Consider the following 24,537-nt stretch of genomic DNA (forward strand, 5'->3'; position numbering starts at 1 on the left):
TCATGGCTTTGAAAATGTTCTGGGTAATTATCTGACCCTCACTTGGGCTGGAAATCATGGTTGCTCTAAAACAGACATCATGTAGAGGTTTTGAATGAAGTCATTTCCTTGGTGTTTCTAATACACAGTTTGTGCTGCTAGCAGATCTCAGAGTCAGGTCAGCTCATACGAATCCCATTTAAATTTCCTTTAATTCCAGGTACAAAGCCTATCAGTGTTGCATTCCTCAAAAATGAACCTATGTTTTGTGTTTATTACTCAATTTAATTACTGTCTGTGTTCCCACATTTTATTAGCAAGGCATTATTCCATGTCTGAGCTTTTCTGTGCTGCTCTTTGCTGTAGCATCTCTGTGGCACAGCCTTGAGCTGGTTTGTATCCCTATGTCCTCTGAAATAAAGAACTATTGTTATCCCATTTTAGGCGAGGCCGAGGCATGGAGAAAAGCCTGTGCAAGGTCATACAGCAAGGCTGTGGCAGAACCAGGGAGAGGACTCAGATCTGAGTGCTCATCCAGTGCCCTAAATCACACGACCATCTTCCCTTTCCAAGAATGAATCCTTGCACCCTTAGAGCTAAATACTGAAAAGATTGAGGGTAAGTCATTTTGCCTAATTACTGTGCATTGGATACGTGATCAAAAGCCACTGCCATATTGTCAGAGAATGTAGTGATTGATGAAAATCCATCTTTCTGCCCATGCAATTATGCAGCCTTTTATCCTATCATGAGCCAGTCATTTCCTGCTTCTCTTACGAGTCAGCCTTTCATGACTTACAGTCAAAATTATGCACATAGAACAAGACTTAGATTTTATGGGAATTTACAAAAATTCAGTAGACAATTTTCATTCTCTTTCAGTTCAGTGTCATTCCTTCCTTTTATGGTGTGGGTAACTTTTCCATGGGGAACTGTTTTTGTCATGGGCTCAATCTGAATTTTTTTTCCCAGGCCCTAACATGGAAAAACACTTTAAGAGATGCCTGTGTTTGCTCATCTTCAAACTGGTGCCTGAGCATGCTCCTAGGTTTGGACAAACATCTCATTGACCTCAGGCAAATGGAGCAGAGTTGATGCTTTATTTTTTAATTAGTGTGTGCCTTCCTGACACAGGATCCCAGTTGTGGGCTGAGGGTCTTTGTGCTCTCAGAGCGTTGAAGTATTTCGTAAGCAACCTCAAAGATGAAGTAACAAAACTTGTATATACAACTAGGAAAACAGCTGGGATGTGCCACTCCTGCTCCCATGGAGGTTGCCATTTTGAATTACATATTTGTTATTTTTAGGGAAAATATTTTCTTAGCATGGGTGGATTCAGGACTGCAGTTGCTAATGCCAGTGAGCCCATTTCAGATGATCTTTTTGGGTACCTCAGGATACGGTTTGAAAACTCACAAGTTGTGCTGATAACAGACAAATTTTGAGAAATTTTTGAGAGCAAATTTCATGTGAAATCTGGCAACTTTTGGTTTCAAAAAAAAGAATTAGAAAGGTAGAATAAACAAGACCAAAGGCTCGATCACTCTTTTTTTTCAGTTGTGGCATGCCACCTGTCCTTTTAGTCATTCTAATTACTTGCTGCATCAGGCTAAAGTATGTGCTGAAGTAGCTCAGAATCACTGCAACATGTGAAAAGTTAGGACAGGTTCTTGTTGAACTACTGCCTATTGCCACAGCATATGACTGTGAGGTGGGGCCCACAATCACAGTTGTAAATCAAAGAACAAGTCATAGGTTAGGTTCTGTTTTCCTTAGATATTGTCTCTAAGTTTGTTTTCTGTATGCTGGTCTCGAGTGACGTTTGGTGAGCTTTCCAGTTAGGTGGAAAGTCATGAGTACCTCTTTCCCAGCCTGAAGGTAAGAAAGTGCTAACTCTTAGTCTAGCTCGTCATCAATGGATGAAAATTCTGGGAGCATCCTGGTGATAGAATTTCTGCCACTTGAAGATTTAATCTCACATTTTTCCAGGGTTACTTCTTCCTGTAGAGAGGAATCAGATAATTTATTTGTTTGACTTACTAGCAGGCCACCAAATCTGACTTGGTTTGAGTTTTGAGCAGCTCAAGAATTTCTGTTTGTACTGATACTTGTGTATGCCAGATGTCTCCCAAGTCCTTAGATAAAATATACAAAAAAGGCTCACTTGAGTGCTTCAACAGAAAAGAAGTTCACATGTGAAGGCTGGAGTAGTCCCTGAAACCAGTAAATAAGGAGGCCAAGTTTTTGACAAGTGTTACACACTCATCTTCAGATCAGACTTAGTGTTTGGGCCTCTATGTACTATCTTTGATCTTGGTAATGAAGGAAACTGTGTTTACTGTCCAGCTTTGAATTCAAAGTAGCTGTTAAATCAAGTGTGCAAAAAGCAGAAGTACACAGAGATGCAGTCAAGCCTACAGGGCTTGAAATCCCCAGGGATTTTGAAAACATCTTAATTCTTGAAAGCAATCACAAATAAGTAGGAGAAAAGCATTTTAAACACTTCTGAAAATCCCACCCTGGTTTATTTGGCAGGTGAAAAAAGGATCCAGAAGAGATACTACTTATAAGGATCATTCAGTGACAAAGTATGTGTTCGCAGAGAAGGCTCATGCTTAAATCTTTCAGCAGTTAATTATCATCTTTACAGACCATAATACTAGAATACTTCACTTATCAATGCATCAGGGCTTGGATGAACTTTGAGACGCATGAAAACAAGACACTCCTTAGGCCTGTGGTAGCTCTGTGCTCTGGTAACTGATCAACCAATTACATAATTGGTCAGGTCTCTGCCTTGCAGGAGCAGATACAACTCCATTGACTTCTCTGGAGGTGACACTTACCTGAGAACTGACCCGAAACTCTTGCCACGAAGCAGATAATGGTTTCATATTTTGCTGTTTAGTGTTGTTGTAAAAATAGACTCATTTCCTGGAGCAGTTAGAACAAGAAAATAGGGAAAAGCAATTTCCCACAGAGACTCATCCACGCTGGAATTCAGTGAGGACCCCGGATGTGAACATGTGCTGATAGAAAACATAAAACAGCAACTTTGTTTAGGGAAGCCTCTGACCTGTCAAAAATGCAGAGCATTTCTTACCAGACTTTTCCTTGGCAATTAGTGGGTAGAATTACTCATAGAAATTGTTTTGTTTGCTTACAAGGGGAGAAGTAAGACATAAATTCAAGATAGCCCCTCTGACCACAAGAAAGACTCTGTTCACAGAGGGCCTGTGGGTAAAGTGCTGTGTGGCCTCAGCTCCCTTTGGGGATGAACTCAAACTTTTAGACCTCAGTGAAGTATGAAGGACCCCTCCAGACTTGTTGGATATCCCTAGCTGGAATTTTTTCATCAGTCTAAGAGACTTGGGCATCCACTTTTAATTCATTTTTACGTAACTTTCATGAAACACTTTTTGGCTTCAGAACATCTCTGTCTTTGTTCTGAAGAGAGACTAATTTGACCCAATGATGTTATTGTGACTTCTGCCTTCCATGTGCAAGCAACAGCACTCAAACCTTGGTTTTCAGACATTTCAGATGCGGAGCCCCTTCACTTCAGCCATGCTTCACCTTTGCGTAGCACTTTGGCTTTACATGCATTTTCTGTGTAAAGGTGGTGCTGGTTTAATCTGAAAACCAGGGAAGTTTCAAAAGGCCAGATTTCACCTCTGGGCCCTGCTCAGCTGCTGGTGGAGTCTGTGTGGGGCCAGAGGAGGAGGGAGAGAGGGAGAAAAGATGCTCCAGCACTTCCAGTGTGGGTGAGGCCTGAGGGCTCACCCCTCAGACATTTCTTGGCCCAAACTCACCCACTGTAAAGAATTCTGCTCAGAGGTCTCCTTGGAGCCAGGAAGCTCCTCAGAAACCTGCCCAAGATCTGAATTCCCCTTGACTGCAAGGGGTTTCCACAGCAAAAGTGACAGAAACATTTATCCCACAGAGTGGTTTCTCCAACAGGCCGCACAGGAGTCGGACAGGTTGATTCTCAGCTGCTGTACTTCACTGATTGCCCCAAATACTGCCTTTAAATCAAAGTTTAGTTGCTCTGGGATATGTTTCTTGTAGAAGTGCTTCAGAAGAGCTTGACTAGCTTGTACCCATTTGTTGTGATGAGCCTCTGGCTCATCCAGAGTGGTTGGGCCATGCCTGCTTAGCTAAAGGTTTTTGGGACCTTGCAGCTGGGGTTAGGGAGTGCAAATGTTTCCCATTAGCTCCCTGCATACCCTAAGTTGTGATTCATCAAGGGAGACAGTGCAGAGCTGAACTTGAGGCCTGTGAAATGTTTCTTTGAAGTTACTTGTGCTTAAAGTTAGGCATGATCTGAGTTGGCTTGCTGAGCTGAGGCCTGAAGGAGCACATTGTGCTAACACAGTGCAGTTTAGTCTTTTCCTCTTAAGCATTGTCCAGAGAGATGTGAGTTTCAGAAGGGTCTGAAACCTTTCAATAAACCATTCCATAGTAATGAGGGAGAGCTTTATTCCGTGGTTTTCTACCAGTAAGCTCAGGTATACTGGAGAGCCCAGAGCTAAGCTTGCCCTCTCTGGCCCTTCCCCTTCCTTAGTTTCTTCAGAATGTTTCTTTTCAAAGGCAAGTGGGAAAAAAAATCCTAAAATGGGACCTAAAAAAGGTGGGGAATTAAGCAGATCATATCATCTTGATTCCTTTATCTCACTTAATTAAGGAGAAGTTTGCCAATAGTGATCTGGTATTTCCTAAAACAAGCATATATGAAGAACACTTTGAGGAACTTCAAAAGAATTTTCAGGCTAGATCAGGAAAAGATAAAAACAGAAGTGGAAACTTCTAATACACTTTATATTTCAGTACTTACAGGAAGTACATTGTTGCATAGGATACTAATGAATTCTGCAGGAGGAGGTTTCCAAAAGAAAAATGAAATGGCACCTTCTCTATCTTAGAGAAAAGGTCTGAGGGCTTTTGCAGTTATGACAGATATGCAGTGGATATGTATGGTCATATCACCTGGAGAGAGTCTATCTCTGGCAAAAGGCTATTTGGAGTTTCAAGTGTGTACACTATTGAATTTCTGTGGCAACTTCCTGGTCTAGCTGTGAAAAGTGATAAAGGGAATGGTAAAAGTCTATCTTGCTTTCAGTTGCCCTGTTCTACACCCCAGAGGACAGAAATGCTGCCCTGTGTGCAGCTGGGTGCAGGAAGCTTGGCAGGAACACGCTGGAGTGGCTAAGGATGAACACATGAAGTTGGTGCTGATGTTCCCAACCAGGTAGTGAGACCAGAAAAGTGAAAGTAGCAGCATGGATACTCCAATACACCAGTGACACTTGTCTGGAAAAATTATTACTTGACAGAGTCTTAATTAACTCAAGTGAAGAAGTAATTCTAAAATCCCAATTTTGGAATCCCAGAGAGTTAATGCTCTCAGAAAAGATGTGATACAGGATTGCTTCACATATGTAAAGCACACAGAAGTCACAGGTTAACAGTTTTGTACTGTTTGAAGAGTTCTCTGGTGTCAGCAGAGTCCTCTGTGGTGCCTTGAGAGTGGAGGGTTTGTGCCCCAGGCTCAGCTCAAGTGTTTAAGCCCAAGTATGAACATATTTTAGGCAGCAAGGCATTTCCATCAGGACTGAAGTACATGGACATTTTTTTCTTGTCTTCAGGCAAGACATTTAAATATGGGTTTAGTTGCTCTTTGTATCTTCAGGGCCCCAGATCCTTCTTAGCCTATGGTCACTGGAAGGCTCTCTGACTGAAAACCAAAAGGCCTTTGCCCTTGTAAAAGTTTCTACTCTTGCTTGGAAGTGAGATTTGGACTCCTGAGTTACAAAGATGCTTTAGCAATTGTTTTATCTGTCTTTCTGCTTCTTTATAAATCAACCTGCTTGGTCTGAACTGAATGTTTAAATAATAAACAGCTAAAAGACTCTCTGATGGCTTCTTTCTGAGTGTTTCCCTTAGGGAGCCCTTGGGATCACATGGCATCTGCCCTGACCTTAAGAACCTGCTTTCTGGAGGCTTTTTTACAATGCTAACAAACCTCACATTTTAACTAGCTATTAAATAAGCCAGTCAGTGGTAACTATTCAGGACAGGGATTAGGAGAGTATTCTTGCTGGCATACAAGATGGCTCTGTCCATGTGCTGGCCAGGGATGAAGGGCTGGAAAACTGTGTGGTGGAAGAGACTATTAATGTGATTTTCCACAACTTTCCTTGCAGCTGCATTTTTGAGAGGAGAGAGAGAGAGAGAGATGGCTAGGCTTGCAGTAACATGTTGTGCCATCATAAATGCTACAGCCACCATCTGTTTCCAGCCCACGACTTGAAAGAAAACTGAGCAGTAATCTCATAATTCACATGAGTGTTTTACACTTGTGAACCCTTCCCAACCTTTGTCTAATAATGAGGGGAGTGCATGGTGCTAAGTTTTGTATTTTTCCTGTACGTATTAGTGTTTATTTGTATGTCTTCTCCTGTTTTGTTGTTTTGTGGGGTTAAAAAAAAAAAAATCACTGGGAGGAAAATCAGACCAGTTCCACAGTCAAAAGAAACATAATAAAGGCAAAATCCCAATTCCATTGATCCTGCTGGCAAAATTCTCCAGGAAGAGGTGCATTTAACATTCCTCAGAGTGTCTGTCTTAGTTACTTGTTGATGAAAAGAAAGAGAGACATTAGCCAGGGAAGAGGCAGGTTGCTGAACTGCCCTTTCCCTGCAGAAGCAGAGCTGCTACAAGAGCTGGACATGTGCATTTTAAACTGAACCATCAGGCAGGATGGTGATGGAAGGTTGGATTTTAATGAAAACAGATTCTTCTGCTAATCTTTGCTTGGGGCTGGCCCTGGGCAGGATTAAGGATCCCACCTGCTGTGCCAAAGACACGCTCAGGTCGGGGCTGCTGGTGGGTGGGAAGAACACAAACATCTGAGTGGCTCTGCTGAGCAATCCCAGTCTGTCGTGGTGCAGTGCCCTCAGGGAAGCCAAAGAGTTGAGATGATTTAGTTGATGGAAATACTGCTCCCCTCCAGCCTGCAAAGCTGGAGCATCATTAAGGATTTCTTTCTGGCTGCTCTTCGAAACCAAGGGCTGCTCTGTCTCTGGGCTTCCTCTCACCTTTGGACCCTATTTGCACACCTCCTCCTACCACAGCTGAATGAACTCCTGCTCTCCTCTGGCCTTAGGAACAATGGCTTTCATCATCTCTACCAGACTGCAGAGCAGTTCAAGGATGAAAGGGCTTCTCATTTCATATATCCCACTGCTGCTAGAGCTATAAATCATCGATGGACTGAATTTATAGCCAACTGCTACTGCAAGCAAGTGAAATTTATTTTGTGTTGTCATATGTATGGTCAAACTGTCCAAGAAGTTGCCAAACAAAGAACTGGGCTGCTGCTGAGCAACCCATTCAATCTATTCTCATTTTATTTAAAAATAATAAATAACTGTCAATCAAAGGAACTTATTTTGACATGTACTACCTGCTGGGTGATCTGCAGTATCTCCAGGATGTGTCTGTAAGTGGAAGATAGCTGCTAGCTGTTGCCAGGTCCAGCAGATATGACATGAAGTTCCACCAAGAAAAGGTTTGTGGGCTCAAAAGGGTTGGGGACAGATTAAGGGCCACCTCCTTTTTTAACATTAAAAATTTAAAATTTAAAATTTTGCTCCCCTGAGAGTGTTTGGTCAGGTAGTCCAGGGGTCACAGTGACTTCTGCTTGAATCGGTGACAAATCTCCATTGACCCGTACAGAGCAGTGGCCCTTCTTCTGTCTCCCAGTTTGCAGACAGGTGGATTGCTGGTGGCTCTCTGGGGTCTGGAAATGTGGTCTGTGCCTATTTTGGTGCCTTTTGATGGCGATGAGCTAAAAATGAGAGAGTAGAAACTCTTCAAGCTGCTGGGGTCTGAATCACATATTTCTGTACGATTTACTTAGAGAGCCAACAAGCCTGGGAGGTTATTTTTGTGTTTTACCCAGGCTCATTAATTAGCTGGGGGGTGTTGGGAGCTGTCATATTGAGCAGCCTTTCCCTGCTCACTCCTGTTGTCCTGCTGGATTCAGTCCCTGCAGCCTCCCACCCCACTGTCTGTAGTTTCTGGCCACATCTGGAGTGTCTCCCTGCACACGTGCTGGTAGGAGCCTCCTCCCTGCTGGCACACACGTCATGGCTTTTGGGGTCTGTGGAGTCACAGTCATCCTTCCCAACATTTGTTTTTCCATGAGGGGGAAAGAGAGAAGGGCTACGGGAAGGGCAGTGGCAGGGAAGGCCTTTGACACGAAATTCCCAGGAACAGGATTTGCACATTTTATGACCGTTCAGATGGAAATGCAATGGAGCTGAATTATTCCTCCTTAATCCTGCTTTCTCACTTTCCTCCCAGCAGCCTCTTCCCCTGCAGTTTAGGTAATACAGAAGCTTATAAACAAATCCCACCGCGTGAAAAATAGCAAAAGGGGGGGGGGGGGGGGGGGAAGGGACCTGGGTTAGGGCTGTGATGGATAGACAGGTGGAAGGCAGGCACCAGAAGGGAGGATGAATGGTAAAAGCCTTTGATGGAAACACTAAAGAGCTATTGAAAATCCAAGGGGTGGGGGGAGGGAGGAGAAAGAATAGCAGGAGGAGGGAAAGCAAGGGAGTCGTGCCCCCGTCCCCCCGCCCTCTTTCTCAGGATGTTGAAAGTATTTGTCCTTCGTTACAAAATGATTGAACTGCCGCCAGGCCAGGCCACCCTTCCAGCCATTGCACTGGGAAACTGGCACTTCTGAAAGCCTCGTCGCCTCTCAAATTTTATAGCTTTCCCTTTTTGTGGGAGTTTTTGTGTTGTGCTGTTTGCAGGATTGTTTTCAGATTTGCCACGTATCAAAGAGAACTATGTTTTGTTTTTGTTGCTCTGACAAACACAGAATCCAGGTAATGAAAAGAAATATTAAAAAAATAAAGGCACATTTTTATCAGAAAATACAGCTGTCTGCCTTTTATTGAGTCAGAATTTCATGCATTTGGTATTCATGGTGTGAATTTGATTTACTTCTAGTGCTTTTTGAAGGAGAAATTTCATCCTACAAATAGAGCTTCTGCTTTACTAATGTCTCTGTGTGCACAAAAGTGGTGCCTGTTCTTCAGAGTCAGAGTAGTGAGGATGACCCTGTTGTATCATAATTAAAATGGATTTTGCATCATGTACATGCAGACAACAGTGGGAAAAAATAATCTTTCCCCTTTTCAGAATGGTTCCTGAAGCTCTGCCATGTCTTTGACCTGCAGGATCTACAGATGGAAAGAGCTGTTGAAGATCTGAGTACGAGACTGTTCCTGCTGCCAGAGGCTGTATTTGTACCATGTATTTATATGTGTATGTATTTATATAAGCCTGATGCTCGGAAAGGACTGGAGCCGTGTGCGTTCTTAATTAGATTTGGAGGTCTGTAGATGCAGCATCCACCCAGATTCTTGTTAACCAAGGGAGGACCCAGGGCTCTGAAGTCTGCCCAGTGCCACTCACATGTCAGAGAGGTCAAGGAGCTGGTGGTGCCCTGGCCAGGGGGTGACCAGGGCTGGTGCCTGCTCTGTGTGTGGGGTGAGTGCTTGTCTTGCTGTCCCATCATCTGCATCACCCTCACTGCAGCCCCAAGGGCACTTCTCTGAGCACACAGGGCAGACAGGCAGCTGTCTGTTGCCTCCAGGATTAGATCCTGGGATTAGGTCTCTGATGGGCCATGCCATATAATTAAAATAGTCCTGGAGGAGCAGAGAGGCAATGTGCCATCCATATATAGCTGAATACCAGGGGGCTGTGCTTGCTCACAGACCCACTGCAGCTGAAAGTAAATCTCTCCACTAACATTAATTTACAACAGCAATTTCCACGCAAACGTCTCCAGTGCCTGGTTATATTCATGAGTTTGCAGTGCCCTGAGAGGTAACACTGCCTTTGCCACCAATTCCAAAAGAGCAGCAAGGGTAAGTAGTTGGCTCAAGGTTAGGTGGGAGTCACTGGGGATGGTGCTCCACACTCCTGCCTTCAAAGGAATTTGCTGTGGTGACCAAAGCAAACAGCCCCTGCTGTTACCACGCTGGACTGTGGCGTGTCACTCGCACTTTGTATCTGAGATGCTGTGTCTGGGTAGGTATCACTGTCCTTGTGAAACCAACTTTTACTTCTGGAGCGTGGGTGAACGCTTGTCGTCGTGCCAGGATGACACAAAGTCTAGAAATTATGATGGCAATTCAGGTCATGGGATAAAGGGGGAAAAATGCTGTCTCAGAAGTGTCCCCATCTGGTGTCACTGTTGGTGATTATTTAAGATGCAGGACATGACTGTGGCAAAGATCAGGTTGTAGCTGATATGAATCATGCCTTGAAATAACACTTTCCTTCTTACATTGTGAAAATTACAGCAGTATGGGAAGTGAGGGAAAATGGGATTTCCCTGGAGGTTAAAGATTTTCCTTTAATCAGCTTTCATAATGTTAATTAAACTTTTGGAACAATGGCTGAGTCCTGGGATCCGCCCGCTCTTGCATAACTATCTCACAATGCTGATTTCACTTTCATGTTTATTTGCCAGCACGATTCCAAGTGAGAGCTGAGCAAGATCTCCACACCAAGGAGCTCCTTGGGGGTTTGGGAGAACTCACCTCCCTCTGTTACCTCTCCTGGGGAGAGAAGGCTCCAGCTCTCCCCTCCCAAGGAGGAGCAGCCTAGAGGGATCAAAGCACTTTGTCTGTCATCATCACCCCATCTGCAAATGGGGCTAATAAAAACTTACTGGTATTTTGAGGCTGGTGCATATAAATATATACCCACCCATATGGAGAAAAGGGTGTGTTTATAGAGATCAGTACATGGATACATCTATTCCGGGTAGGTAAGATGGATTACAGTGCCACTTGTTCCCTGAATTTTTCACTCTTTCTGTAGCATAGTTGCTATGTGCCCATGGGAGCCATGGTCCCTGCTCCTTTCAGCAATGGGCTTAATATAACCTGGTCTCACATCACACACACAGAAAATTTGGGGAATGGTTCACAGGCAGGGCATGACATTGATCACTCCAGCCCCATGGGAATGGGAGTTGTGCTGGGCACATTTCCTGGGCCTCTTGGTGCCAGGCTGGGACAACTCTCCCACTGGTCTGAGATGTGTTGGTGAGCCCCAGAGCTGGGCTAGTGATGTCACAGAGCAGCCAGCAGCCACACAGGCGCAGGGGGTGCACACACGTCCAGACCCACAGCCTGGCCACTTTGTTCTTCACGTTAGGAAGGACTTGCTTCAAAAATAAGGTATGAAAATGTACAAATATTGGACATTATCAGGGAAAAAATAAAAAGAACCTATTATATTTTAGGTCAAAGAGTTATCTAGCTCAAGATTTTTAAATATGTGCAAAATGCAGTTAGTGCAGAAGGGCCATTAATCAGCCTCTGGAAGAACTGCCTTTTCTGCCTATTTTTAAGCTGCAAAGATGAAAACAAAAAGCGAGGAGTGCAGGGGCAGCTCCATTTTCCCATTGTACAGAGCAGGAGGGCACCTCTATCTGTGCAGGCTCCTGCTTCCCTGGCAACATGTTCTCAATCTCTGCAAAAGCTGTTGGAATAGCCACACAAACTACAGGGCACTTTCCCTGTTGGCACACGCCTTTGTCTGCTTGGAGGAGCTGCTCTGTAAACACCACTGCTGGACAGGTTTTATGTGACTTATTCCTGATTCATTGGTCCTAAATTAGTAGCCCCAAGGCACATACCTTTGCTGCAGGCAGGGAAGGGATTGCCTTTTCTCCCCACCTTTGGGAACTTTGACCTGCTGGGATCACAAACTGTAGGAAATCTCAGAGGCGAAGTCCCAGGTACTGCCAGCAGTAAAACCCAGGAGTAAACAGATTAGATGTGTTTGAAAGACATTTCAAGGGAGCTTGGGCTATCTGGCTCAGCTTCCCCACACCACCAGCATGATTATTTCAAGACTGATTTTAATGGCACGGAGGCTTCTTCCTTAATACAGGAATTGGCTGTGTAATTTCTATATATATACACATATATATTTATCTTATTTTCCTCTTTGGCAGTGAGGAATTGAAACTTCTTCTCCACACCCCTTTGATTAGCACAGGAGTGGCAGGAGGGATTTTTCCTCTCTTAGTCATTCTGGGCAACCTTTGAGCCCAGGTTTTCCACCCTGTTCCCATTAGGAAGCTGCAGAGGCCACGCGAGTGAGTTCCTGGCCAGCTGGGAGCTGTCAGCTGCCTTCAAAGCCCTGGCCAGCCCTGCTGTGATAAATCCATGCTGAGGTGTGTAATGCACATGGTATCAGCCCCAGATCCCACACAGTTCCTGTCCCAACAGGGATGAAAGCTTTTTTAAAAACTGGAGTATAAAAGGGGAAAACCTACTTCTTGGACTTTTGAGTCAGTTTATGGATCAGTCAAGAGTGTTAGGGTTGGGTCCTCTTGGTTTTAACCAAGGGCTGCTGATTGTAGGTTTTACCAGCCTCTCACAGGGGTGAGGTGAGAAAGCCCTAAAAACTGAGCTGGTCCTTCCCAAATCCTCCCTTTGCAGATGGCAAAGAACATTGTTGATTTACACAAAAAAGAAATGCAGAATCCACTCTAGACATTTTGGGCTGAGACAAATGAAGACTTTGTTTTTGTTTTGTGATTCTGGCTTTGGCATCACCTTTCCAGTTCTCTTTTGTTTGGTCTCTCGGTGATTCATCTCTCCATTTCACTTCTCTTTTATTTGTTCCATAATTGCTGGCTTAACCTGGAGGCATGAGGCTTCCTTGTGGAAACATCACCAGGCTGTCAGTCAGCCACGGGGAGGTGGTACAGCTGGTACAGTCCTTCCTCCCTCTCAGGAGTGAGTGAATCATGCCTTGAATATGCAATATCATCCAGGACAGAAGCCAGGATTCTCAACAGGCACATGAATTCGAGCATCTCTGGAAACATTATTTCCACATTTTGGGCAGACTAAGAGACAGTAAGTAAATAAGCAAGCTGTGGCATTTGCAATCTCTTGTAGTTTTATTTAAAGTGACTGCCTGTGCTGGAAATGCTTGTGTGGGTATTAAAAACACAGATAGAAAAGCGTGTATCCTTGATCTGATACTGCCCAAGGCAGCTTCAGGGTATGGCCCATTTAATGCCATTGAGCAGTCCATTGAACAGTTAAGAACCCACCAGAAACAGTAACTGCCTGCTTTCCTCATGAACACTCACAAGAACCAACACATCCAAACCCTCTGTGTCGCTGGCCTCTGGATTTCTCCTTTAGAGCTGTGTCCATGCTCTGCAGGGAGTTGTTTCCCACTGCCCTCGTTCAGGAGCAGTGAAAGGCACATGGGCTCCTTCCCTCAGCTGGGATCTTGTTCAAAAGTGTCTCCCCTCCAAGGAAAAGAGCAATTTCCCATGTTTTCCTGGGCTGTAGGTGGGATGTAGCCAGAGAATCAGGGAATTCACTGCATCAGCAGGTAGTCCATGACACAGCATTTCACAGGATCAACAGGATTTTCCTGTGCTCATGAATCCAACAAAGTGCCCTGAACATACAATGAAATTTCACTGCTGAATGTGTGAGAGATGCAGTGGGAAAAGAACAGTGCTCTGACTGAGCTGGGGAACACTGGCCAGGAGAGCTGTGATACAGTTTTCTCTACTCTTATTAATACCAGGAGCCAAGACTTTTTCTGCTTCGCTTTTGTGCCAAGGTCACAGCTATGTGTTAACCTTCATCAGTCCTTCTGATGATAACAGTGAAAGCAAAATACCATTAAAATTATCTTCCTATATGTTTAAAGCACACTGGCACTTTTCCAGGCAGTGTTTGTGCCCCTGTTTATGCTGCAGACCCTGGTGACCCTGGAATACTTTTATTTACGACAGCATAAGCATCATTTCCATGGCAACATGCTTTTCAAGCTGCAGATTGGGGATTGCAATTTCCTGAGCAATAGAAGAAGCAATGGTGGATTTTTTTTTCTTCCTAATCAGCTAGTAGCAACTTTCATGTGCAAAACAACCAGCCACGACAAATCAGTTAAAAGCTACATTATCATCAAGGCAATTTGAAAGCTCAGCATGGTTAGCCTAAAAATAAAAGAGAGTTAGATCCAGTTGTTTAATGGAAATAGAGATGGTGAGATGATATCCTCACTGCTGCTCTGGTAAATTGGCTTCAATGAGCTCTGCAATGCTGCCTAATGAGGAGCAGAGCAGTTCCCTTCACTGCAGTGACACATTATTTACAGGAAGGCTAGGACAGTTATAATCCTATATGGCTTCAGACAACGCTTTCCCATATTGGAGGAGCTGACAAAGCCTGTTTGAAAACAGTCCAAACTATCAACAAAGGAATGTTACTAACGGGGATGTTGGTTAGCAGCTCGTGTGAAACTGCCCTTGGTGCTCTCTGCCTTCAGAGAGCCCTGGGGTGGAGCTGCTCCCCGGGGTGAAACAGCCTCCTGTGCACACAGAGGTGCCAGCACAGCCCTGGGGACAGAAATGCAGGATTGAGATGGGGAAACATCACACAGCACTGCTTCCCTCCCCAGAAGGAGTCTTCAATAGCAATTAAGTGTTGTCACTCCACCAATAGGATCGCTGAGGGCAGAAAGATGCAATGATGTGCCCAAGGCATCTGACAGGCAGAGGTGCTCCCTGGAGTCCAGGACACCATCCTGTCTACCAGGGGATGTGACCCATCTATCAGAGCAGGGTGTTTGAAGGCTGGATCTATCACAAATCTGTCCCCTGCTCAGCCAGCTTGGTGCCCAGCACCACTGGGACCATCCCTGCTCGCTGGAGATCAGCACTTCTCACAGCTGCTCTTCTCACCATCTCTCAGTGGCAGAAAATTTCCACTAAAAATACTGCCTTAATTCTGAATTCAGAAAAAGGTGAGGATTTCTTTTTTGCTGGATTGCCATTAAGAGCAAAGAAATCTCACCCTATCCAGGCAGGATTTGATGCTGACCAGGCCAAGCCCAGGGAACTGCTGTGTACCAGGATGGGTGTACTTAGCAGCACTGCTCACACCTCTCTGCATTATCAGTTACTCATATCTCTGAGCTCCAAGTTAGACCTTATTGGTGACAGTACAGAATTATCAGAGACAAATTTCTAAGTCATAGTACAAATCTTTTCAGAGAAAATAAGTGCTGCTGCTGGTCCCACCCACCAGAATTATTTGAAGTGACAAGTAAATAAATATTAAACTACATTCTGTAATGGTAAAAGTACACTCTACTTGCTAAAAACCACGTTCACACTGATTTGCTTTGGGCCTCCAATAGTTTTGGAGCAAAACTTCCACTGGTTTTGAAAGCAGTGGGGCAGCAGAGGTGCCTCCAGGGTACTGTATTTATTACCTCCCATCTTGTGAGGTACAGCTGGCCATTAGCTCTCCTGGAGGAGGCTGAGGAGATGCTGCTTTCAAACACCAGCTTTTCCAAGGCAGGGCCTGTGAAGTGTTCTGGGGTGTGAGCTATTGGACCAGCCCACTGCAGAGCTCAATGTCAAAAGCTTCCAGAACATCAGGATCTGCACTAGGCAACATTTAAAGGTTCCTTTTGGCCCAAACCATTCTGTGATTCTGTGACCACTGCACATTGATGTGCAATGCCAGCATCCCAGCATGCTCCTCCCTTTGAAGTCACTTGTCAGACTTGATTTGGAGTCCAGGCACATGGGATAGGAGCTCAGACAGCCCCTAAGCACGTTCTGCCCCAAGGAGAGTGCTCAGCCTCGTGCTGGCTGGCGATGGGAGAGCAGGAAGGGTTTGCAGCCTGCTCTCATGGTTTAGACTTGAACTTGGAACTGTTTGTTTTTGCTACGCCACCCCTTCCGCCCTAGTTAATAGTCAACTTTGAAACCCAGCTTTATGTCCCATGTTTGATTTACATTTCAAATGCAGGGCCAGCAGGGCAGGCTGTCTAAATCACTTGTCAGCACAGGGGAAGGAGGTGACACAGTGGGAGGAAAAAGTGAGACGGGGCTATGGCCCAGTATAAACGTTCAGGCAGCTGGGCAAAGCTGTTCCTGGGAGAGTCCCCAGTGAGGACAAATGCTCACCTTGCCCAAAGGTTGGGGTCCAACCCAGGCACCACACAGGGACCAGCTTGTCTCCTTTGATTTATGCTCTATTCCTCCAGCTCTGCAAACCTGCATCCTGTTTTCCTTCTCCTCTGCAGCTGTACGTGGAGGTGAGGGCTCAGAAAGACCCAGCAAGAGGAGTTTCTTTTGAATCCAAAAATAGCCTGTCATGATTTTACTGATTTTTTTTTTTTTTTTTTTGGTCAGCGTGTCGCAATCCTAAATTTATCACTGAATTGGCATACAGGAAGCTGCTCTAATCTCCAGTTGGAGGGCACAGGGCAGAGCGAGTTCACCGGCCACTCTCAAGAACCGTCTGGCTGGAAATATCATTTTCAGCTGCTCTTTGATGAGGTAACATCAAGGAGCAGAGTGACTACACACACCACCCAGGCCACTGCCAAAGGCTCTGCAGGGCCAGTCAATGCCGCATTGAGGAAAGGGGAAACATTTGCAAAATCGGTCAGAAATGGATTAAATGTGTTTTAAAGTAATTCCTGTGCAGACTGTTTACTTGGAACGGCACAAATATGATCAGCCTGTCCTTAGAGGCCTTCCCAGGCCTGACCTGATGGATGTGGTGATGCCTAATCCTGCCCTGATGCTGCTGCCCAGAGTTGTGCTGTTTGTGCCTCAACAGCTCATCAGCAGGGCCCTGCTGGCCACCACACGCTGCCCTGATGCCTTTGTGCAACAGGGCAAGCTCTTCCTTTCATCTTTTTATATTAAACACAAGATCCTGGGGCTGCAGGAGGAGCAGCCAGCCCCTGGTGGGGATGGCAGGTGGAGGAGCCAGTGTGGAGGCACAGCCCAGCACCATCAGAGGCTGGTGAGAGCATTGTCCTCTCCACTGAGCTCACATTTGTCCCAGCTTCCCAAAATTTTGCTGGAAATACCTGCCTCTGTTTCTTGCAAGCATGTTAAAAACTACCTGCCAGGTTCAGCTGATGTAAATCCTCATAAATTCATTCACCAGCCTTATTCCCTGAGAACTGCTGCTTAATGCTCTGTTTCTTCATAGCTGCAATTTCTCTCAGTTTCTTTTAACATGGTGCCTTGCTCTCAGTTTCACCACACACATCCTCTCTATTGCCAAAAAGGCACTGATGAACATGAGCTGTGTTACCAGAAATCACATTCCTGTTCCTGTTCCTTGGCTCATTTCTCCCTCATTTCCCTTTGCCTTCCTATTTTAAGACTGCATGCATGACATACCTGTCAGCTAGATCCACTCAAATATTTATCCAGTAATTTAATCAGTGGATTTTATGGTACATTGCTAACTACATTGATGATTTTCTCCTCATTCACGTAGCTTGGGTTGCAGTGTGGTAGGGAGCTGGAAGGCTGCAGGTTCATGGGGGTCTATGAAGTCAGAGAAGTTTATAAACCATGAGAAATTTCTCCTTTTTTCTGACACCTGTGAGGAGCCCTGGCTGTGTGCTGTGCTGAGGGGAAGGGGAAAGCTCCAAGAGTTGCTGATCTTGGGCATCAACGTGACCCCACATGAGCCTCAGCTGGGGCCAACTGCCAGCACATGCAGAGGGAAAAGCAAACAGAAAAGGGGCAGAGTCCACTGGAACTGGGAGTGAGGGATTTTACCTTTAAATTTCAGAGAACACCCCCTTTTTCCACTGCCTCCGAATCTCCACTCATTCAGAAGACAGAAACTGGACTTTCATAGGGAGATATTCCCCCCAAAGACAGCTGTTAAGCCAACCCCAGCCTTAAGAGGTACACCAGGCCTCCAGGCTGTGCTCCTGGAGCCTACCATGACCCCAGGCTGGAGCTCCCCAGAGCCAGGCACCATGGATGAGCCCCCCAAACCCCCCTGCTCTGTGCCCCAGGGCTGCTGAACCCTGGGCTCTGGTGCTTTGGCCAGGCAGCCCTTTCCTCACCTCCAAAGGGGCCTCAAAGCAAGGGAGGAGTGAGAGCTAGCACCCTTTTACAGTGTGAGTAATGGCTCAGCAATACCTTCCCCCGGGGCAAGGTATGCTCCACACACCGTGATTTCAAAAGAAGTTTAAAAAAAAATAAAAAAATAAAGCAATGAAAGAATGAGGAACTAACTCAACACACCCTGTAGGCAGGTTCTGGCTTCCCAGGGAGAATTAGAGAGCAAACTTCCAAACTGTGCTTTATGTGTTATAAACAGCTTTTTCTTTTGCCCCTTCCCCACCCTGAACCCCAGGTTTTGTTTTTGTTTTTTTACAGGGTAATGCTCTACCTTGACAAGATGAGAGAGTTGTTGTATATGTGTAGCTAGAGACGCTTTATCACCCATTTCCATTAATAGCTATTAAGAATAGGGATAGAAATGATAATCTCCCTCTGTTGCATCCTGTGCCCAGTCTCCAGGAATCCTGTTACTTAATGTTTGAAACACCCTTTTGGAGGATAGATGGATGTGGTCGCCCCCCACTCATTCCTGGCTCTGGAAGCAGCAGCACACCCTGAGCTCTGCTCACCACAAGCTCTGGATTTGGCTACAGAGCTCCAGGCATTTGCTGGAGGGCTTTGCTGGGCTGGTGTGCTTGATGTCTTGCAGGATAGGGAAGATTAAGGATTTTATCGCGTTCCCAGGAAAGTTCAGTGCAGAGTTTCATTGATTTGTGTGACCCTCATGGTTTGCACAGCTGGGAAAGAAGCCTGGGAGATCCCAGTGTCCTGTCCTTTCCTCTAACCATTAGGCTGCACTTGGAGAAATATGGGACATGGGGGAATTTACACTGTCTTCCAAGCATGAAGGTTGCTCCAAAAAGAAGCAATATTCTTATACAATTAGAAGCATAAATCTAGAATAATTACATAATAATGTATATTATCAGTGCATCAGAGTAAATGCCAGGCTGGACACAGTGCCTTTCAGCATACCTTGGCAGTTTTACTAAAACAGCAGATAAGTGGAGATTGATACAACCTTGTCAGAAGTGTGGATACTTTTTTCCCTCTGCAATAGCTGCACTTAGCTGAAATTCCACACGTGATTACATTTTCCTTGGGTATGTCTCCTACAGCAGTGGCATGAGGCCTATTAGGAAATAACTTCCAACTTACTGAAATTCAAAGCATTTTCAGTACATCAGTAACCTCAAACAGCTCTGGTTAATTGCTGGAGTGACACTGCCCTCACATCTCAAACAGCATTAGCTGATATTAGCTAGAATATGAAGATCAGAAGATGAAAACATTTTAGGCTGGAATGTCTCTTGTGAAGACTCTTGCAGATGTAGTCAGACTAGGTAGCTCAGCATGCCCTGGTTTTGTCAAAACGCTTTGATAAAATTATAATAATAATTTTAGTATATTAGTTAGTCCTCAGGGATAGCTCCATTTTCCATGCATGTAACCTTTGCTGCTTTGGGATGCAAGCTATTTGTCTTGGCAGCCTGAAACAGCCCATAACTTCACCATGATAACCATTTTTAGTTTGGCCTGTAGATGTATTTTTTTTCTTTTTCAAATCCATCTGTCCTGAGAAGTCAAATTCCTGATTTTATCTTGAACCACCCACCCTCTTCACTTACAAAGAAGACCTTGGAACAAACCCTCATCCTCTTCCTTTGCTTTTTGGTTTTCCCTTGCCTCATTCTCAAAGAGATTCATGTTTCTGTTTCATTGTGTCTGGGTTAAATGCTTCTGTCCCTGGAATTTCTGTACTCTGAGTTTCTGTATTTATTACCTCACAATAACAGCAATAACAGCCAAAACACTTTTGTTGAATTTACAAGTTTTAAGAACAAGAAAAACAACCCAGAAATCATTTTCCTGCCTTACCAAACCTGTTGATGATGTGTGCATGTGTGAGAAAAGAAACCAGCTCTTCCCCCATCCTTTTCTAATTTTCTCAGAGGCAAAACCAGCAAAAACATCTCTGCTAGAGAAATCATTGAGACTCGTTGGCAGTGGTTTGCCATTCAGCAGGTTCATTCAGGCTGTTTGCATGGGTGATTCTTTTTTCAGATGTCCAGCATCCAAATATAGCAGATGTGGATGTTTTCTGTCTTTGAAAGGAGAAAAATAGTCATTTTGATGAAGACAGTGGGACTGATGCAAAACACAGAGTGAGACCTGGTGCCTGGTGTGAGCCTTGGGCTGATTTTCATCTCCACATCATCATAAGGGCAGCTGTGAGGAGTCTGTAACTAATTCATAGCAGAACATGGGGCTATTCCATGTTGCCATAGGTTCAAGTTCAGCCCAGAATCTGCACAGGGTAGGAGGGACATAGGTCTGTCTTTGCCCTGTTGTTTCAGAGCACGAGCTCCACAGCCTTTGCACCACGTGCTCTCATCAGCTGCCCAAGTGTGATTAGGCCTCAGCAAACTCAGCCATGGGGGAAGGAATTATGCTGAGGAATTGTCTTAGGAGTGCTGTGAAAGTGGCAGCAATTTGAGAGACACTGGGAAAAACGCCTCTGGTAAAACATGTACTTCTTCACCAGCATTTTAGGCGTAGGCACAAAATGATGTTGAGTGTTTCTTGCTTCCCACAAAGTGCAAAGCTGTTCCTTTAGGTTCATCCCAAATCCTCTGAGTGACTAATTCCCTCTCAGAGCTAGCAGGGAAGACACGTTGGTCTGTTACACAGACTTAGCAGGGATTACTTGGTTTATCACATCAGTTTTCCTACACTCCAGAGCCACTCTTATTCCCAGCCAGATGTTCAGAGGAGGGCCCAGCATCTGGGCAGTGCCTCACCAGACCCTCTGGCTCCTCACTGACAAATACCTGCAAAAATGCTTTTAATTTGTTTGGTTTGGCTTGTCACAGGGCCACAGGGAGCAGCCTCACAGGCTGGATTCAGTTACTTGGGCTCCCCATTGGCCACCCCAGCTGGGCAGTCAGGGACTTTTTTGGGGTTTGAATCCTTCTCCTTGAAGGATTCATGGAATCACCCATTCTGCTGACAATCAAGATTGTCTTTTGGGGACCAATGTGTAGATATTCTTCAATAGCTTTCAGGGTTTTACCTCTTAATATGAAAATAATTAATGTTAATATATTAATATTACTAGATGTTATATTTTATTATCTCAAGATATGCATATTAATGAGTTAATGGCAATTTCTGGCTAATTAGCATCAAGTTTCTTTGATTATATTCTTTGCTCAGTTGACCACTTTACAGCTTCTGGCGGTTAGGTGTGATAAAAGCCTTGCAGTTGAAATTAATTGTAAAAATTAATTAAATTAATTAAAAAATTGTAATTAAAAAATTACAATTTTTAAAACTATAATTACTATGGCTTTCAACATCCCCATCTGAAGAGTATTGGACTGATCTCTTCTAGAAGAACTGGAATGTGTCTTGTGTCACTTGAAGGTTACTAGGTGAGTACAAACACGCCACATTTATTTAAATCTGTCATTTCCTTTCCCCTTGGTTACTCCTAATTCAACACCACAAAAGCTTTGCCTCCTTGATGATGTCAAGAAAAAGTCTTTGTTTCAGCCTGCTCTGCCAACCCAGTGACATAACCCGAGCTGCCAGATATCTCTATACACAGGTGTCATCCCTCTGGATCTTTCCAGTTCTACTGCTAAAGTATATCCCATTTATTCTGGTTATCTAGAAATCCTCCCTTCCCCTCCAGCCCAGTCCACCTTTCATCCCAGCCATCTGGAAGACTGCTGTTAAGCAATGCTATCTTGGTCTAATTTACAAGAAATAATTGATTTATTACTGTTACATACCTTCCCTGATTTTCCTGGACATGGCAGAAATAACAGGCTGTCCTGGTCTTAAAGAACTTCATATAAATTGCACTCACACACAACATTTCTGGGTGATAAGGGGACCTGAGCTCAAAGGAAGCCGCATCATATCTCAACCCTCTGGAGTTTTGAGAGGTTTATTTTAATAATATCCTGACTTTAGCATATACAATCCACGGTATTTGCCAAGCTTAAAACAACAGCCACAGGAGGATCCTGTCCTACGTTTTGCAACCGGTTCTCACATCAGCAGAGTGCTGATCCTGCATGGAATTCATTCCACATTTTATTCATTATCTGAATGAGTTATCAAGACAGCTCTCTGCCTGGCTGGAGGTACCAACATAGTGCAGACAGATTTTTTCCCACAGAACTCTCTGAAGCAATACTGTCAGCATGGCTATATTTAATGGGCTCTACCCATGCAGTCAGTCTCTCAGTGCAGAAGAAATAGTTTACAATCTCTGAAACCCTACACTCCTCTCTGCCACGGAGCAGGAAAAAGTAACATCTACCGTCATTCCTTTTGCATGTCGCTGGGTCCAGGGGGAAGGGAAGGCTAATAAGACAATGAGGACATTGAAAACAATATTTTGAGAGGCAGAGCAAGGCAAAAAAACTTAAAAAAAAAAATCAGTAGTCAGCATCTGCAAGCAATCTTCAAGCACAGCTAATGGCTGCCCTTAAATTCACATATGTCATGCCATTCTAACCTTTGTTTTAGGCTCAGTTTAGAAATAACCTGTGATCTTGTTTATATCATTGCTGTTGCTGAGTGAAGAGTTAGGACAAAGACTGCTGCGTGCAAAGAGGTTTCCCCAAGTTAAATGCCACTATGGAGAAAATAACTGACATTTTGGGCAGCATTATGTGCTTCAGAGTCCTGTGCTGTAGCCCTGCAGAATGCCTGACAGAGCTGCCACACGGATTCAGGTAAAGATCATTTGTCCAAAAATGATATCTGTGAAATAAAATTGCCTGTTTGACAGTTTTAAAAAGAGGTCTGGTTCATGAATATGGCAGAGAAATGTCACTACATGCTGATCAGGGTAAGTGGCAGGGTGATGGTGTGGCCTTCCCTTCACGTCTGAAATAAACCTCCTGGGGTGTGGAAGAAGGGTTGGTGAGTGATGTCTGTGAAACCTGGGCTGGGGAATGGGAAGGCTCCACACTGCACATGGCATGAGCACCATGGAGGGAGAACAGTCATTTAGTGAGGTTTGGCAGGATTTACCTTCAGAACAATAACACTGCTGAAAAACAAAATGAGCAGATGAGACAACACAGCTGGATGGCAGTGACAAGAGGGATGGAGAGCACTTTACCTGGGAATGAGCAGTGGCACAGCCGTGTTATGCAGCTCATCATGACTGAAAATGCACCTCAGCTGTGGCAGGAGGGAAGCCAGGAGCTTATACGAGCCATCTATCTCTGTAAGTCCAAAACCTTTTTCCTAGGGTTTTATTGTAAGTGCTACAGAGTTGGGATGTATAAAGGTTTTGAAATACAAACATTTAAAGGCTACCTTACAGCTCTAAGCTTTAGGATTGATGTCCATCACTTTTTACCATGCTGTATGTGGTATGTGTGTAGATCCCTTTTTAAAGTTATAAAATACATCAATTGTGATTGTCCAGGTCAAAATTTCCCCCTCTACATGGCATAGGCATAAAGTTGACTGCTCTTATGATACAGTTTAATTCTTAACTCTTCAGTCAGACAGGAAAAGATCCAGAGTTTTCTTGCCCACTATGTCCTCCTCCTCCCCCCTTTATGAAAAAAATACCAAATGTGCAAGTTATAAATAACACAAGTTATCTAACATTTCACCATATAAGGAATGAGCAGAAGTGGAAATGCTGATTTCTTTTTTGCCTTTAGCATTCAAATGAAATGGACAATGTAGCAAACTGAATATTCCCAGTGAAAATGGTTTGTGGGTAGTTCTGGTGTTCTTGTGCTCTGCTCTGAGCTTTGCTGGCCCCTTTGCTGATGATTCACCAGCCAGGAATCAGAAGTTTGACATTATATTCCTAAAGCATAATGGTCTCTGACCAGTTTGAAAGGAAGGGGCTGCCCTGCTCTTGTGTTCCATCCTGTGTATGGGTAGGGAGCACACAGGAAAGGACTGTTTGTAGAAGCTCATGGGACATGTAGGTACTTGCCAGAGACTGTCATGAGCTCAGTAACACCATCTTCACTGCTGCCTTTAGCCAGGGAAGGGATATTGTGATGGCAAGTACAGGCAGTTAGATCTGTTGTCATATAGATTAATCTTGGGGTAAGGTTTGAAGCTAATCTGGAGCTAACATTGGAGTTTGAAGGAACTGATTGTTTTAAACGACTTTTTCCTTTATTAAATAATAGGTGTCCTTCCAGACCCCTTTTTCCCCATGTGCAGGAGCTGATTTTGCTCTGGGAAGCAGTTTCCTTCCCTCTGTGCTTCTCCTCTGGAGCCTGAACTGGCCTCCAGTTAATTCATAAGGAATTGAAAAAGGGGTGAGGATGTGAAGCTGTTCTGAGCCTCTCTCTCTCTCATACAGGGAGATAGCAGCTACTGAAAAGCAGTTTTGTATCCCCTGGTAACACCAGGCTCAAGGAACATTTCATAAATAAGGAATCTGGCTACCTGGTTATTAACAGCCCAGTGCTTACTTATCTCCTACTCTATTTGCTCAAAACCAGGTATGAAAACATTCACTCTAAAAAATAAAAATAATGGGAGAATGCACTGATTTGGGAAACAAAGTGAGTTAAAGCAATGAA

The 24,537-nt window shown here is 44.4% G+C and overlaps 1 protein-coding gene across 8 annotated transcripts in view; it reads left to right on the top strand.

Annotated features, from left to right (window-relative positions):
• Positions 1 to 24,537, top strand: part of PDGFA (platelet derived growth factor subunit A) — an 84,690-nt gene that overhangs the window by 25,424 nt on the left and 34,729 nt on the right. For 2 of the 8 annotated variants that reach the window (XM_058035162.1, XM_058035171.1), the window contains one exon: positions 424 to 8,904. In XM_058035162.1, the coding sequence (XP_057891145.1) occupies positions 424 to 557 (134 nt within the window). In that variant the 3' untranslated portion in view covers positions 558 to 8,904. Of the gene's footprint in view, positions 1 to 423; positions 8,905 to 9,230; positions 9,289 to 24,537 lie in introns of those variants that run through there. The other 6 variants (XR_009115293.1, XM_058035167.1, XM_058035163.1 and 3 more) reach the window with 6 other exon arrangements.

Source organism: Melospiza georgiana, chromosome 16 (genome assembly GCF_028018845.1).
Source record: "Melospiza georgiana isolate bMelGeo1 chromosome 16, bMelGeo1.pri, whole genome shotgun sequence".
Taxonomy (NCBI): Eukaryota; Metazoa; Chordata; class Aves; order Passeriformes; family Passerellidae; genus Melospiza; species Melospiza georgiana.